The 15,977-nt window shown below is 32.3% G+C and overlaps 1 protein-coding gene across 11 annotated transcripts in view; it reads left to right on the top strand.

Moving 5' to 3' along the window:
- Positions 1-10,472, top strand: part of LOC139516439 (girdin-like) — a 59,903-nt gene extending 49,431 nt beyond the window's left edge. For 2 of the 11 annotated variants that reach the window (XM_071306542.1, XM_071306551.1), the window contains 4 exons: positions 2,261-2,398; positions 3,335-3,388; positions 4,538-4,674; positions 5,407-6,727. In XM_071306542.1, coding sequence (XP_071162643.1) covers positions 2,261-2,398; positions 3,335-3,388; positions 4,538-4,674; positions 5,407-6,630 — 1,553 coding nt within the window. In that variant the 3' untranslated portion in view covers positions 6,631-6,727. Of the gene's footprint in view, positions 1-809; positions 1,633-2,260; positions 2,399-3,334; positions 3,389-4,537; positions 4,675-5,406; positions 6,728-7,564 lie in introns of those variants that run through there. The other 9 variants (XM_071306548.1, XM_071306553.1, XM_071306547.1 and 6 more) reach the window with 7 other exon arrangements.
- The last annotated feature ends 5,505 nt before the right edge of the window (positions 10,473-15,977 follow it).

Here is a 15,977-nt window from a genome sequence, read left to right as displayed (position 1 = left end):
GTGTAATGGAATGTATGAGCAATTATCATTACACAACTGTTAAAAATAGCTCTTATTGAAATCCAAAGTCTCAATAAATACAAATTCTGAATAAAATATATATCAGGTTTGAGTGTTTCTGGTTTAAGCTTTGCCTTTGTACAAATATAGACAATTATTTATCAATATTGTTACAATACTAACATATTCACCTGCTTGTGTTGTAAAGCATGATTTCCCCCATTAAACTCTAAAAACGAAAAATATATGCATGTCTGCATCAAGACAAACATTGCATGATCACATATATTGAATTCTTAATTTCATATTCCTGAATTAAATTTTATTTGCCCTTTTAGTTGATTCAGTAAAAGATGAAGAAGTGTATACATACATAGGGCTAGGTAAGAGTAGGAATAAACTTAGATCTTAGCTAAATGATAGGTGGGAATAAGGATAAGCAAATAAGTAAAGGCAAGGCTACATAAAATATATTTTCAGATTCTCACCCTTCCACAAAAATATGGGATGAAACTCAGAGGCAGGGATTTTTTGGTGTGTTTGTATTCGAATTCAGCAAAATTTATTTGAATTTTGATGTAATGTTGAAAAATTGGTTTTAAAAAATCTAGACTTTAAAAAGCAATTGTCAGGTAGGAGGGAAAGAGATGAGAATCTTGAATATTTGTTTGTGACCCAATATTTTATGTTCTTGAAAATTAGATGGTCAATCTTAGTGTACCAATTTAGATGAATGTTGGTGGTTGGTATTATCTTAGCATGTTAGTAAACATTGTTAATTATGGTATTTATATTTCTGGTCTATTAAGAAATGTCTGATGAGACACTCAATTCGGAAAATGGACATCAATTTAAGAAAGACAAATTAAGAACAGAATCACTAAATCCAACCAGATATCCAGATGTAGCAACAGTGGCAAAGCCTAGTACAACGCTGAAACTCGAACCCAGAGGACCATACATGTCTGCACCCTATATTGACACATCCAGTTCTTGTACCAGTACACCAAGGATTGATAAGACCTCTGGAGGTACAGTAGACTCTCAAGGTTCCAGGAATACTACACCAAGGGTTGATTTGACCTCAGGAGGCTCTAGGGGGTCTATACGAAGGGGTGATTTAAGAAGATCTGGTAGAAGGACCCCAATACTGCTACCTAGAGGTCCATACACATCTACACCTAAGCTTGTCACTAAATCAGCAAACACAACCATTCTGAAAGAAGAAATAAAGACCCGAGAGAAAGAACCTTCAGATAATCTATCAATAAACCAAGGATCTTCAGGGTCAGGAGGAAGTGATTCATCTAGCTCTGTATTTAAACCAGCAATTGAGGAATCTAGAGTTTGTGGTAGTGGCCATACATGGAAAGAAGATTTAACAGAGTCCGACAGTACAAGTATGATGTGTGGACTGGTTCTGGGATATGCACATGTTTGTCACAAAAGTTTTAAGGTGTTGTAAAGGATTTTTATTGCAGTTTCAGTTTTCTTGAAGGTTTCAGGTTTTTATTTTCTCTAATGTCACACAAGTAGATAGAGTTTTTTTACACATGGAGTTCCTGTTTTGATATAGAAGCATCATAAAGTGTACACTTTTTCAAGTCTGCAAGAGGTACGAACCAGTCAGGGTTCCTGAATAAAACACCATCAGCTGGCCATGGTATAACCAAGAAAAGATCAAATGTGTACAATTATGTTAAGAGGCTTGAACTTTACAATAATAATCAAATTAAATGGATGTCAAGTTTCAAAATTGTCATTTCATACCCCTCAGCTCTTTTTAAGGGGACATAACTGTGCCTCTGTCATAAGATATTCATTTTGATTTTACATTTTGAAGAGGGTTAAGACAACTACAGGATGTAAACATAGCTCATTCATATTTGTTGTTGGTATTGTCCACGTTTTATCATCACAAATTACACTTGATCTTCTGCAAGTAGACATGATTAAACTTTGAAAAGTGCATGATATAATTTTGTATAAGCATGATCACTTTTCTTGTATTGATGCATGTTGTGTAACACATGTTCTATCACCCCTGCAGTTCATACCTATAATAATACTGTATAAAGTCTGTTCTTTTTTGTATCAGTCTATCATGTCTTTTACATTTGTTGTCTATGACTTTAGCATGTGTCAATAAACTCCTATCATATCACAAGTTAGCACGCACCAAGTACTTCCATATCTTTTATTTGATAACATCAAGATGTTTCAAGTCTATAAAACATATTTGAACATTATTTTTGTGTAGACTTGAGGAAGAGGAGTAATAGCGCAGACAACTTATTAGATACATCCAGCTTCGCCACACACAAAACCTTCGCAAAATCAACAACTGCATTGCACATGCTCAGTGGTGGTAGTGGTGATTATGATAACTCATTGAGAGGTAATAGGTCATGTTGTACTTCTGTTGTCTCCTCATCTTTAGTCAATTTTCATTTACATTCTTATTTCTTTTCTTTTTTTTTTTAGAAATTTCATTCATTTATATATATTTTTCTTATAAATTTCATCTTTCATCTGAAATTTTATTTTTATATCTATTCTTCTGATAGACATTCTGACATTATAAGGAGGAGTTAGCTCCCCTAATTTGTTATTTATTTCTGCTTAATTTACATTTTAGACTTGCAATCTATATATAAATGTACATACTTTATTACTAATTGAAACACTATTTGATTTGTTTTAACATACATTACTCTTTTCTGTAAAGTACTGCTTTTGCTCTTATCTATTGCTTATAAACTTATAATAAACACTGTAAGTTCAGAAAATTTTGCATGCATTTATTGTTGTGACTGTTGAAAAATTGACAAAAAAATGCAACATTAATCATAAGGATTTCAGGAAATTACTATCAAATTTTGAATGTAATTTATTTTTTTAAGCTTTCCATTTTTTGCAAGATTAGAAACACAGCAAGATATTTCTGAATTTACAGTATTATAACTCTTTATTCAGTCTTATTCTTTAATGTGTGAAACTGCTTAGTATAACATTCATATATCTGTAAATTCTGTCAAAGATACTTTTATGTTATATTTTAAATGTTTTGTCTCGTTCAGTTCTGTGCCTTTCATGTTAAAACTTAGTTTCTTTTAGATTCTGTAAATAGTACATGTACATGTATGTGGAAGTTTTAAATTCTTAACTTTGAAGAAAGAAATAACAAAAAATTTCCAAACTAACATTTATTATGTAAATTCTATAAATTGAAATGAAAATTAAGACTTCCAGAAAAGAATAAATGTTTTTAATTTTCCTTCCTCCTATCCTAATGGAGCACCACTTTAACATTACATGTACTCACTTCCTTTAGGCTCAAAATCTACAGAAGACCTTCTTGCAGCTGGCTCTCCTAGTTTGTTGCCAGGTAAACTTTAGTTTGTTTTGTTTTATCTAATATGTTTTATGATTTAATATTATCATTAGCATAGAAGGATTTGTTTTTCTGTATAATTATTGAGTTGTAGCACCATAGGTATTATTAAAACACAAGATTTAATATGATGTTCATATATGTATTGAAACTTTCCAGATAGGAACTATTTTTTGTATGGTGATGGTATATATATGCAGATATATTTACTTGTTTGTGTGTGTGCTTCATATTGGTCTTGTAAATGTGGTGGGAAAATTCACTAACAAAATATTTTTTACATTTGGTTTTCTTTAAATGAATTTTTAGTGTGTAAAATCAATGTAAATGAGTGTGTGAAGAATGAAGGGGAGATGTATTCTAAAAATGTGTGAAATATTAAAATTGATTACTGGAATAGCTTAGACTGTTTATTTATGTTTGCAATGTCTATCTTGCTCCTAGAAAGTTGAATGATTCTGTTAAATTTTTTTATATATTATAAGACCATAATATAAGCATTTTAAGTGCTTCTGTAATGTTTTTGGTTACGTTGTATAAAGATTAATGAATGTTGAGTCAGCCAACATACTACATGTATAAGCCAACTTTTTTTCAAGAGCAATTTATTTTTGAAACTGTCACAACTAGAAAAATAGCTCAATTAGAATTGTAACAGTACACCAAGGGTTGATAAGACCTCTGGAGGTACAGTAGACTCTCAAGTTCTTGAATCTTTCTTTATTTAACTACATCAAGTATTGAAATAAGAAAATCGTGAAGTTGACTAGAAAGGGTAAAACGCAAAATAAAGTATCTGCAATAATAATTTGGTTTACAATATCCAACTTAAATTTCTGACAGGATACCTTTAATTCTATTGTTCAATAACCATGGTAACTGCCAAAATCATTCAAAATGTTCTGTGACACTATAACTAAATAACTTAAGTATTAGAAAAACCTATTTTCTTCTTTAATTTCTATTGTCAACCAGACTTTTAGTGACGAAATCTACCACTTGATATAAAGAAAAGAAATTCGTCAAAAGAAAATTTGTCTTTCCTTATTTTCCAAGAGAAAAGCTGTTTCTGTAAATACTTTAAATTTGAAATTTAATACATGTAGAAAATTTAAAGATAATGATTTTTGTTTTGTTTTACAGGATTGGGTCGTCCAGCCAACCTAGGTGATGATGAAGATGATGATGGAGGTTTTGGTAACAGGAGTGAAAACAACAATGAAATGTTGACACTAGAGCAGTTCCTCTCAGAGAGCAGCAAAACATCCAATCACAGTCGAGTATGTCATTACAAACTATAACAATGTTCTTTTGTTTCATAATAGATAAAAAAAAAAAAAAAAGAGAAGAAGATGTGGTATGAGAACCATTGAGACAACTCCATATCCAAGTCACAATTTGTAAAAGTAAACCATTATAGGTCAAAGTACGATCTTCAACACAGCCTTGGCTCACGCCGAACAGCAAGCTATAAAGGGCCCTCCAATTTGGCCCCAAAAAGGGACTAGTGTAGAACCATTCAAACAGGAAAACCAATTTTCTATTAATTATAAAAACATCTTCCTTTTATAAAAAAGGCAGAAGTGGGATAAGTAACAGAAAGACAGTGATGCATAGCTGATAAGCTTACAAAGATATCTGTGGTCACTATATGGGTTGCAGTTATGAGCAAACTTCAAATTACTCGTGTCTGTAAAAGAAAGTGTTGAATTAAACCCTAAAATCAGAAATAAACACTCAATTTCTGTCCATGAATTCAGACCTCGAGAGAGCAATGGTGAGTCATTAACAAGAATATGTGCATTAAAAATACATGTTGCCACATTTACATTTATTTAAAATCAAGATTTGCAAACAAAAATGTATTGATAGTTTATTATCAGTGATGAAATTGGTCTTCAGAATTAGGTAGTTAATAAAACAGATTTAAAGTTTGAAAAATATTCTTAAGAAGCTTTTTTTTTATTGGATTTCTATGTTATGCCATATCAATGTTTTTATGAATATTTCAGGGTAATAAGTCTGAAAATCGGGAGGATTTGGAATCTAAAAGTAGTGAAAATTCTTCAGAAAATAGTGTTAATCGACGAAGAAGACAAGCACCTAATCCGCCATCAGATAATAGGATTTCTATACCTGATGTTGTATCACAATCTCAGATAGAATTAAACCTATCGAGAATGTCACGTATATCTGCTGGGAGCAGTGGAAGTGGGTATGAGAGTCGACCTGATAGTTTGGATCAGTCCACTCCACCACAGTCTAAACGTGATCATCCTGAGACATCCACTCCCGCTTACAATAATATAAATAACAATATTAGGAAGTTTGAGGAAGCAGGTTATTCTCCCCTTGTTAAACCAGACTTTAGAAAACATTCACTGGGATCAACACCCTCTACGGCATCAAGGACATTACAGTATGTGTATCCGTCACCGTATAAATCTCCGCAAAATCGTGAGCTACCACCAACACCAAATGATACACCTTCAGATAGACTAGATCGTTTGGCAGGATTTTCACAGTCACAGTCACAAAACTCTTCAAATTCATCTAGTCTTTATAGTAATAATCAGGACAGTTCAGTTCAGTATGACCAGTCCATTAGGTCTGGTCCTACGTCTCGGTATAGAGCAGGGTCACCTGTACGTAGCAATCAGACATTCTCACCAGGTGTTCAACAAGGGAGACCACCCTCTGCTGCATCACATCACAATTCATCACCACAAACAAATGGACAATTACCTCCAAGTGGACAATTATTAAGAGGTCAGTCATTAAATCGACCACAAACATTTCATGAATCACAACAAAACAATATTTATTTCAGTATTGATGACAATAAACAAAATGAAAACCGTCCGGAAAATCATTATGCTCGTGTGCAGCGTATTGAACGTCCAAAGTCTGTGCCTCCTAACATGTTTGAAGCCCTTCAGAATCAGGAAAACATGAACAATAGACCCAAAGACATGCATAATGTTAGTAAAGGGACACCACCCAAACCGCCACCAAGGCGAAGTAGAGAACCACCTCTAACAACTGGACGTGTTAGTTTGCTACGAGAACCAGGAGCCAATCGTTCTGGTGGGCGTCAATTACCTCAGACAGATACCTATCGTTCATCAACACCCACATTACGGAAAGACACGCCTCCTCGCCAAGTACCGGTAAATGAAGAACCACCAAAAGACCCAAAAGCTAACTCTGTTTGGTATGAATATGGCTGTGTATAATTTATTAGTATAATTGTTAAAATGAATCAAATATTGATTATTAAATAATATTTATCTGTTAGATTTTTCAAAATTTAGCAAAATATTTGCTTTTTAATGTTAGTTATTTATTTGTTAATTCACAACCTCGTAGTTCTACCTCACTCATTTAGTGAATTTATAAAGTCAAAACTTTTTTGATGGTACATTATCTGAAAATTGATGGCCTCAGTGTTTTTAAATAATAGGAAAATTGGTCAAGCAAATTGGCTAAACTGGTTTTCCCAACTGTCATTAGATACCAGATGTAAAAAAATAAGTCAATTATACTTAATTTAAATATTGAAGAAACTTGATTACATTTAATCTTAACCATTAGTTGTTCAATTTTAATTAATACATATGCATATTTCAGCATCATAGTTATAAAACTAGGTGAACATTTTTGGCATGCATTTCAGGGTATTGAATTTGCATGCTTAGCATGTTTTAGCTGGTGTACAAGCTTGTGATAAGAAATGGGTTTAGGTTGTTAGCATGCGATACTGTAATTGGTATTTAACGCCTACTCTGTGTAGTTTATTGCTAGAGTTGGAATTGTTTGGAAAAATTTATTTTTGTATTATCTTTAGTTAATGTTATAATTTCTTGTGAATTGGTGTAGAATTATTTTCTATTAAGCTATGGTTGACCAAAATTGTTATGATACCTTCTGAAAGAAAATTTGTTTAAACTAAAGTAGAATGAAATATTTGTTAAAGTAATAGGAAATTTATACATTATTATTATCTAAAAATGCAAAAATAATAATATGACAGATTTAATTGAATTATTATATCTGTTGCATTGTGGGAAATAAATTAAGATGGTGTAGGTAGACTTATAACTGTTGCATTATGGGAAGGTGAATGAGATACAGTAGATGGTAACTGTTGTATTTTTTCTTATTTGACAGGAGATGATGCATGGTGACAAGGAATGGTGTTGTGAAGATTCACTGCTGACCAAAGACTCTGTAGTGTTAACACGCTTCATTTCCTCTCTGTTTTAATACTCATACTAGTCGTCCCTTTTATTTTACATCATGACGGTAGTATCATACATGGAACCTGTACCTTTGACATTGTATTTTCTATCTTTAAAAGTTAACCATGAAAGCATAAGCCTTTTGCAGATAGTAGTACTGTAAATTCAGAAATTATAGCGATGTTTTTATCAATGCAAAAAATGCAACAGGGTTGTTAACACATAAACATGATTTTTTCAAAATCTAAAAAATTACAATCGCATTGCAGTCTAAAATGAAAAAATCGCAATAATACACGCAATAATTTCTGAATTTATAGTATATTACTGTACTTTTGACATTGTTTTTTCTATCTTTAAAAGTTAACCATGAAAGCTTTATACTTAGAAACGCTTTACAGAAAGTAGTATGTTAGTATTAAAACAGATGCTGTATCTTTTTAACACCATTTTGATGTCAGTATGTATCACTCATCCTCAGTGCTTTGTTAATAACAGTGCTTTATATCAGAGAAAAGACATAGGAGCTTTATATCTATCTCCTCCTTATATTTAGTAATGGAAATAATATTAGAAATTAACCAATGCTCAAATTCATTAACCATTTATGCTTTATGTCTCAAACCTGCATGATATCCTGAAATCTGTCTCTTATTCCCTGTCTCACTATATTTTCCGTCCTTTATTCACTTTTGTCTCACTCAAGCATAGTTTAGCATGATGCAGTGATCTCATCGCACACCTTTCCATTGGTTCACGAAAGCAATATTTACATTTTGATAGATTATTGAATGTTGTTACATTTCATTGCATGCATATAGAACAGATTTCAGGAAATACTTTGAATTGGTTATATATTTCATATGAATGAACGTATAAACAATGTAATCCTGATTCATATTTTATGATTCTGAAAGCGACGAAAAGCCTTATTGTTTTCATTGATGTCAAGTGAATAAAAATGATAAAGATAATCTTTTTCCCCATTCATAAATGGTTGGGTGGCAGTAATAACTTAATCCATTTAGACTCTTGTTTTGTTTGATGAGAAATATCAAATTTTATATAAATTATATACATTGACAATGAGATATTTTCTACATTAGAAACTTGTATCTTGTTTGAATATTTAAACCTATCGGCTTCTTGATAAAGAGTGAAATTTTTGAAAGAATTTTGAAGTATTTCTGTTTTTGACTTTTAAAGATAAGGCAGCTATGTTGTCTTGTATTTTCATATTTGACCACAAGTTGATACACCCAAACTTGGTTATGGCCCCTTATCCTTACAAAACCATCATTTCTTAATTGCACATTTGACAGATCTATTCATTTATTGCACCATAATTAATTGGATCATAATTTTAAATTTGCTGTTTACATGGATATATTTGATTGGTCAAATATTGCTATAGTAGCTTATTTTTTGCAAAGCAATAAATCAGAAATAACAAATTTGTCATGTGACAACATCCATGTAAACAGCACAAAGTCATGTGATATGTAAATTACTTCATTCCATTTTATGTACAGCATTCCATATGTTACACAGTATTTATTATATTTATATATTTCCATTGTGAGGCTTTCATTGTCGATTGAAAGTGCCTTATTGATTTTATTTTTTGATGAACTTTAGCATGATTCCGTCCTGTTGATGGTCTAGTCCCATAGGTGCTTGTAGATGGCATTTTACACATATCATTTGAACTGGAGGAGCTCTTGTTTCATTTTTCAAACCATATAAAGCATTAATTGGCAATCATACCACATCTTCTTCTTTTTTATATTCAATTTTATTTTATTTTTGGGGTCATTTCTCTATAAAGTACTTAAGCTGTTGAAATGAAAAATAGCTTAATTTATGTAAATGGTATATTTTTACCTGAGTTCTATCTAAATAGATTGATTTTCAAGGCTAATTATTTGAAAAGCTCTTCTAAAAAATTTAATTTGACGTCTTGTTTGTAGAAAATTGTTTGATTAATGGCTCTTGCTGTTATTTCCAATAAAATTTTAATGCACATAAAAATAATTGTGCAAATAAGTCAGTAGCCTTATTTGAGAACCTGTTTTGGGGTGAAAAATTTTAATCCAGCTAAGATATATTTTAAATGTTATATAACAGGTCATGAAGGTTGCTCAACATATCGTTATTTACCTCGTCAATGCATATTTTCTATAATTAGTGAAAATGCATTTTAAGTATATTGTCCAACATCTAGTTTCCTTCAAATTTAAATAATTGTATAATGCTCAAACCAAAAGAATTGAATTTTAGTTTAAACAGTATTTGTTATTGGAAAACTATAAAAGTGCAGTTAAGAACATTGTACATAGAATTCAGAACAAAGTTTAGAAAAACTTTTGTAAATCTGTCACCCTCAAATTTATTTTAAGTCACATTTACAAAATTAACTTATATAAGAGATCTCCAGTTCAAACAATTTTGCTGTAGTAGTACGTACATACTTTCCCTTCTATGCCTTGTTGAAAATGTAGATGGCCATCATAAATGTGTATTTTTGTAATTGGTAAATAAATGTGTGGTTGTGATGATGTTGAACAGAAAATAGTGTGTAGAGAGCATTTCTTTATGTAAAGGGTGCTGTTATTGTTGCATTTACTTTCTTCTTGTACCTGAAGATGAGAGTATCTAATAATAGATTATTTTTTTGTGATGACTGTGTAGTGTATTTTGTACATGTGGTGATCATGTGACTTGGGTACTATTGTACCAGACAAAACCATGTGATTTTTATAAGTGTTCATGCATTTGTTATTAATGGCTTTATCACCTCATTTGTATATTAAAACAAATAAACAAACAACACTTTATTTTAGTTTCTTTTCTGTGACATAAGTCTTTAGTTAACCTTACATGTAGGATCTTTGGAGATTTAATTCATCATTTACGGTCTAATGGTGGGAAATTGAGCCCACTAATCTGGATCTGTATCACCATTAAAGATTTTAAGGTTGGACATACACGTTAATGGTTTGCTGAAATTGTAAAACACATTTAAATCATATACATATACTGGAAACTTTTCACATGCAAATTGTGCTCTAAAATGAAAAATAATTCTAGTCTTTAAAGATAATCCAATTCTTTCAATTTTATTCAAAGTAATTCACTTGAATATACATGTATAAAAATAAGAAGATGTGGTATGATTGCCAATGAGACAACTCTCCACCACAGACCATATTGCATTGAAGGTTACAAGTATAGGTCACCATCAGCACTTCAACAATGAGCAAAACTCATACCGTATAGTCAGCCATAAAGTGTCTTTACTGTTCCTATGAAAATAACTGTTTATAAAATATTATGACTATGATTCGATAAGAAATTAAGATAGTTGTTATTCAGTATTTTTTATTTATGGGGAAGCAATTGATTAATCTCAGTATAAGCTGTACAATGATATTAAAGTTTCAAACTGTTTTTCAGATATTCAAAAAGTGACAATTCAGTCTTGGTTATCAAAAATTATGAACAGTTGTTATTTACAGGTCTATTTAACAGTGGCATATGCTTGTTTTTGATAAAATAATTCTACTAGAATAGGATCTACAAAAGTAATCGGGGATTGTTGTCCAGTAATTTTGAAGTGGGAGTCATGATTCCATAAAACGGAAGAAAGATTGCAGATCATAGAAAGGTGCTAACTTTTGTAGCACTTAATGCTAATAATGAGGTATAAGTATAATTTGTTTGAAACATGCATTTTCGTCAAGATAAAACTATAGTTAAGAAGGGCCAACGTCAAAGTTCAATGGTCGATGTTTACAAGAAAGCAGTTCACTTCTATGTGTTAAACTTCCAATTACCAACTTTTACTTATACTGTAATCAATGGAAGAAGTGGCCCATTTCCGTTTATTTGATGTAATGAAGTCTGTCAAACTTGTGCCGTTTATTGTCTTAATGATGTCTGTCAGATTTGTTCCGTTTATCATTGTAATGACGTCTGCCAGACTTGTTCCGTTTTTGTTTTAATGAGGTCTGTCAGACTTTCTTCGTTTATTGGTTTGTTTTAATGAGTTCTGTCAGCCTTGTTCCGTTTATTGATTTGTTTTAATGAGTTCTGTCAGCCTTATTACGTTTATTGATTTGTTTTAATGAGGTCTATCGGACTTGTTCCGTTTATTGATTTATTTTAATTGTTTATTGATTTGTTTTAATTAGGTCTATCAGAGTGAGACTTGTTCCGTTTATTGATTTGTTTTAATGATGTCTATCAGACTTGTTCCGTTTATTGATTTGTTTAAATGGTTTATTGATTTGTTTTAATGAGGTCTATAAGACTTGTTTCGTTTATTGATTTGTTTTAATGAGGTCTGTCAGACTTGTTCCTTGTTCCGTTTATTGATTTGTTTTAATGAGGTCTATCAGACCCGTTCCGTTTATTGATTTGGTTTAATGAGGTCTATCAGACTTGTTCCGTTTATTGATTTGTTTTAATGAGGTCTGTCAGACTTGTCCCTTGTTCCGTTTATTGATTTGTTTTAATGAGGTCTATCAGACCCGTTCCGTTTATTGATTTGTTTTAATGGGGTCTATCAGACCTGTTCCGTTTATTGATTTGGTTTAATGAGGTCTGTCAGACTTGTTCCGTTTATTGATTTGTTTTAATGAGGTCTGTCAGACTTGTTCCGTTTATTGATTTGTTTTAATGAGGTCTATCGGACTTGTTCCGTTTATTGATTTATTTCAATTGTTTATTGATTTGTTTTAATGAGGTCCATCAGACTTGTTCCGTTTATTGATTTGTTTTAATGAGGTCTGTCAGACTTGTTCCGTTTATTGATTTGGTTTAATGAGGTCTGTCAGACTTGTTCCGTTTATTGATTTGTTTTAATGAGGTCTATCAGACCCGTTCCGTTTATTGATTTGTTTTAATGGGGTCTATCAGACCCGTTCCGTTTATTGATTTGGTTTAATGAGGTCTATCAGACTTGTTCCGTTTATTGATTTGTTTTAATGAGGTCTGTCAGACTTTTTCCTTGTTCCGTTTACTGATTTGTTTTAATGAGGTCTATCAGACCCGTTCCGTTTATTGATTTGTTTTAATGGGGTCTATCAGACCCGTTCCGTTTATTGATTTGGTTTAATGAGGTCTGTCAGACTTGTTCCGTTTATTGATTTGTTTTAATGAGGTCTGTCAGACTTGTTCCGTTTATTGATTTGTTTTAATGAGGTCTGTCAGACTTGTTCCTTGTTCCGTTTATTGATTTGTTTTAATGAGGTCTATCGGACTTGTTCCGTTTATTGATTTATTTTAATTGTTTATTGATTTGTTTTAATGAGGTCCATCAGACTTGTTCCGTTTATTGATTTGTTTTAATGAGGTCTGTCAGACTTGTTCCGTTTATTGATTTGGTTTAATGAGGTTTGTCAGACTTGTTCCGTTTATTGATTTGTTTAAGTAAGGTCTGTCAGACTTGCTCCGTTTATAGTTTATATCAGATCTGTCACACTCGTTATATTAATTGTTTAATTGAGATTTAGTAGACTTGTTTTGTGACTTGCTTTGATGGGGTCATCTATAAACGTGGTACTTAATCTTTAAGACATAATAAGTCTACAGAATAAGTGTATGTAGTGCAGATCGAAGATTACAAGTTAAATAAGTAGCTCCAGGGCGCTTAAAAATTCAAGATGTTGTTGAATACCACTAGAAGTGTCAGGTCGCGTCACATATGACATCTATTATAGTCCAAGGTCAGACGACATTAGATGACAATTGATAAAACTGTTGTCATACTAACGTGATGATACACTTTTAAACTTATGCTTACAATTATTATTGACTAAAACTTACATGTAAACATAGTGACCCATGCTAGGATACTCATTTATTTATACTGGACATTTTCTACCATGCACTATTAAGATCTATTAACTACAGAGAGATGCACATTCGCCAATGGAAAAAAAACTATTTTATAATGATCCTTCCGCGAACTTCCACTTCCTCCTCCGATAGACGATGATCACCACGATATATCTTATTGTGTTGAAACAGCAACAATCAGTCAAATGCATGTATGGTAACGTTATGACAACGATAAAAATATCAGGTGAAATATGGAAATAATGAATCCTTTATATACTGACCGGCTTTAGAAACGCAACACTAGATTATTCCTTTCAATTTTCATTTTTAATTATGCATTTTTTTTTAACAAACTTATGAATAGAAAGTTCTGTCATTACTTAAATGTTTGAAAAAAATGCAGTTCGAAAGTTGAATTGATTACGTCATTTTCGATGTTCAAATATTGTGGTATACACTGAAACCCTGGTTTTCCCCTTACCAATGAACGTGTCACCGTCAAAAGCAATGACTGCCTGTAACAAACGCCAAAATAATTGTCAGAAAGGTCAACCATTTCTGTTCGGCACGTTTTGGTTTCTGTTTTGCACCTTCTGATTTTGCCTTTGTTCCACCCATTACAATGTGTTTTGTCAATTATGCGGTTTAAATTTAAACTTTAAGGCTCTAAATGTTTTTCTGCAGTCGATTCTTTGCCAGTTCAGTTAATGGGAAACATTTATGGCATTAATCTGTGCAAAATTTCATTCATCAGTTTGGTTAGCAGTTGACGTTGCGGCCGTAGATCTGTCTCACAAATGACGTTGTCTAATCAAATTCTATTGACGTTGCATTGTCACTACGTGTTGGTCTAGTCTTTGATGGTCTTCAACAAATCCAGTCTACCGGTATCATTGTCGGAAGGACAGTAAGACGAGTTTCTGACGTCAATTTTTTGTGTTGCAGCACGTTAATTCTAATGAGTTGATTCAGCTTTTCATTCCTGAGTTTTGGCAATATGGAGATGCAACATTTTTTAAATGATTAAAGTGTGTCCAAGGATTGAACGAACTGTTTCACAAAGAAAAAAAAACGGAAAAAATCTTTTATTGGCTCGAAATTTCTCTTTCTGAAATTTCGTGTGATCTAAAAAATCTTGTATGTTCAATAACCACAGGTAAGTCAGATGTTTATTTTTCGAAAGGGAAAGACATATGATGAGCATGAATAGTAGTTGTATGAGGATCAAACATTATTTGGTGAAAACAAATCTACAAAATGAGTGTTGCGTTTTTAAAGCCAGTCAGTATATATGGGTCCCAGCAAGGGTGCACAAGTATGATGACGCCGGATTGCATGACCATTTACTGGAAGCAAACATTGTCTTGCACTTTCTGTTTAATAGATCACTTCAAGTACATGATTTAATGGCTTAAACACTAGTTTCTTGTCCCTCATGACACCCAATATTTCCCTCCGTTTCGCGTCAGTTTTCCTTCCTAAGGTCGGTGGTTTTCAGTCGGCACTCTAATTTCTGACCACCATGAAATAGCAAGGTAGTGTTAAAGTGACGTTAAACATCAATCAATCAATCAAATTTTCGACGTCAACCTCAGTGACTGGCATGATGTGTTTTAAACAGTTTTTAAACCGTTTGCTATACAATAAAAGGGTTATCATTTATATAAGCTCGTGATTTACAGAAAAAATAAACTGTACATTATATTCAATCTGAGACTACTATCACATATACGATTGAATACACAATAGTGTATGCTCAAATACCGTAATACTCTCATACTAAATCGGATTATAATAAAATCTAACATTAAATTAACTTCTAACATCAACCAGAAATCGAGTCACGAAAGATCTCCATTTTTATAGGATTACCTCTCGCTGGATAAATCAGTTTAGCGACAATGATGAAATCATTTATTCGATGTTTTTAACTTGAAATAAAGGATACTACATTTACCTTACATGAATATCTTATAAAGAGAATAGACGCGGGGTACTAGTATGTGTCAAAGAAACGAAACCCCGACCAAAGAGCAGGAAACAGTCAAAGGCCACCAATGGGTCTTCAACATAACCAGAAATCCCCGCGCAACCGGAGTCAGGCCTCAGCTGGCCCCTTAACAATGATGTTTACTAGTTCAGCGAAATGGACTCGTTAATATGGTCCGAAACATACAAATGGACCAGGCGGAAAACGGGGGACTGTATAATCAAGAAATTGATATTGAGGGTTAGTGAAAATTGAACTTCAGTGACAAGTGATTTCTCCAGTTTTCAATTTGTAAACTTTCCATTATCATGGCATGCAGCTGAATATTTCAATTTATTTGGAGTGTTTCTCGCCAAGTTGTTGCAGTATACATCAAAGTGAGATTTCCTTTTTTTACTTCCTTGATTCTACGAATAGAATTATCGAATCACGGTTTATTAAAGGTTAAGTTATTTTCGCTTCCCAATTTTTACTTGCGCAATCATGATTTTGTTCACTGACATGATGG

Source organism: Mytilus edulis, chromosome 3 (genome assembly GCF_963676685.1).
Source record: "Mytilus edulis chromosome 3, xbMytEdul2.2, whole genome shotgun sequence".
NCBI classification, from domain to species: Eukaryota; Metazoa; Mollusca; class Bivalvia; order Mytilida; family Mytilidae; genus Mytilus; species Mytilus edulis.
This window is presented reverse-complemented; position numbering and strand designations above follow the sequence as displayed.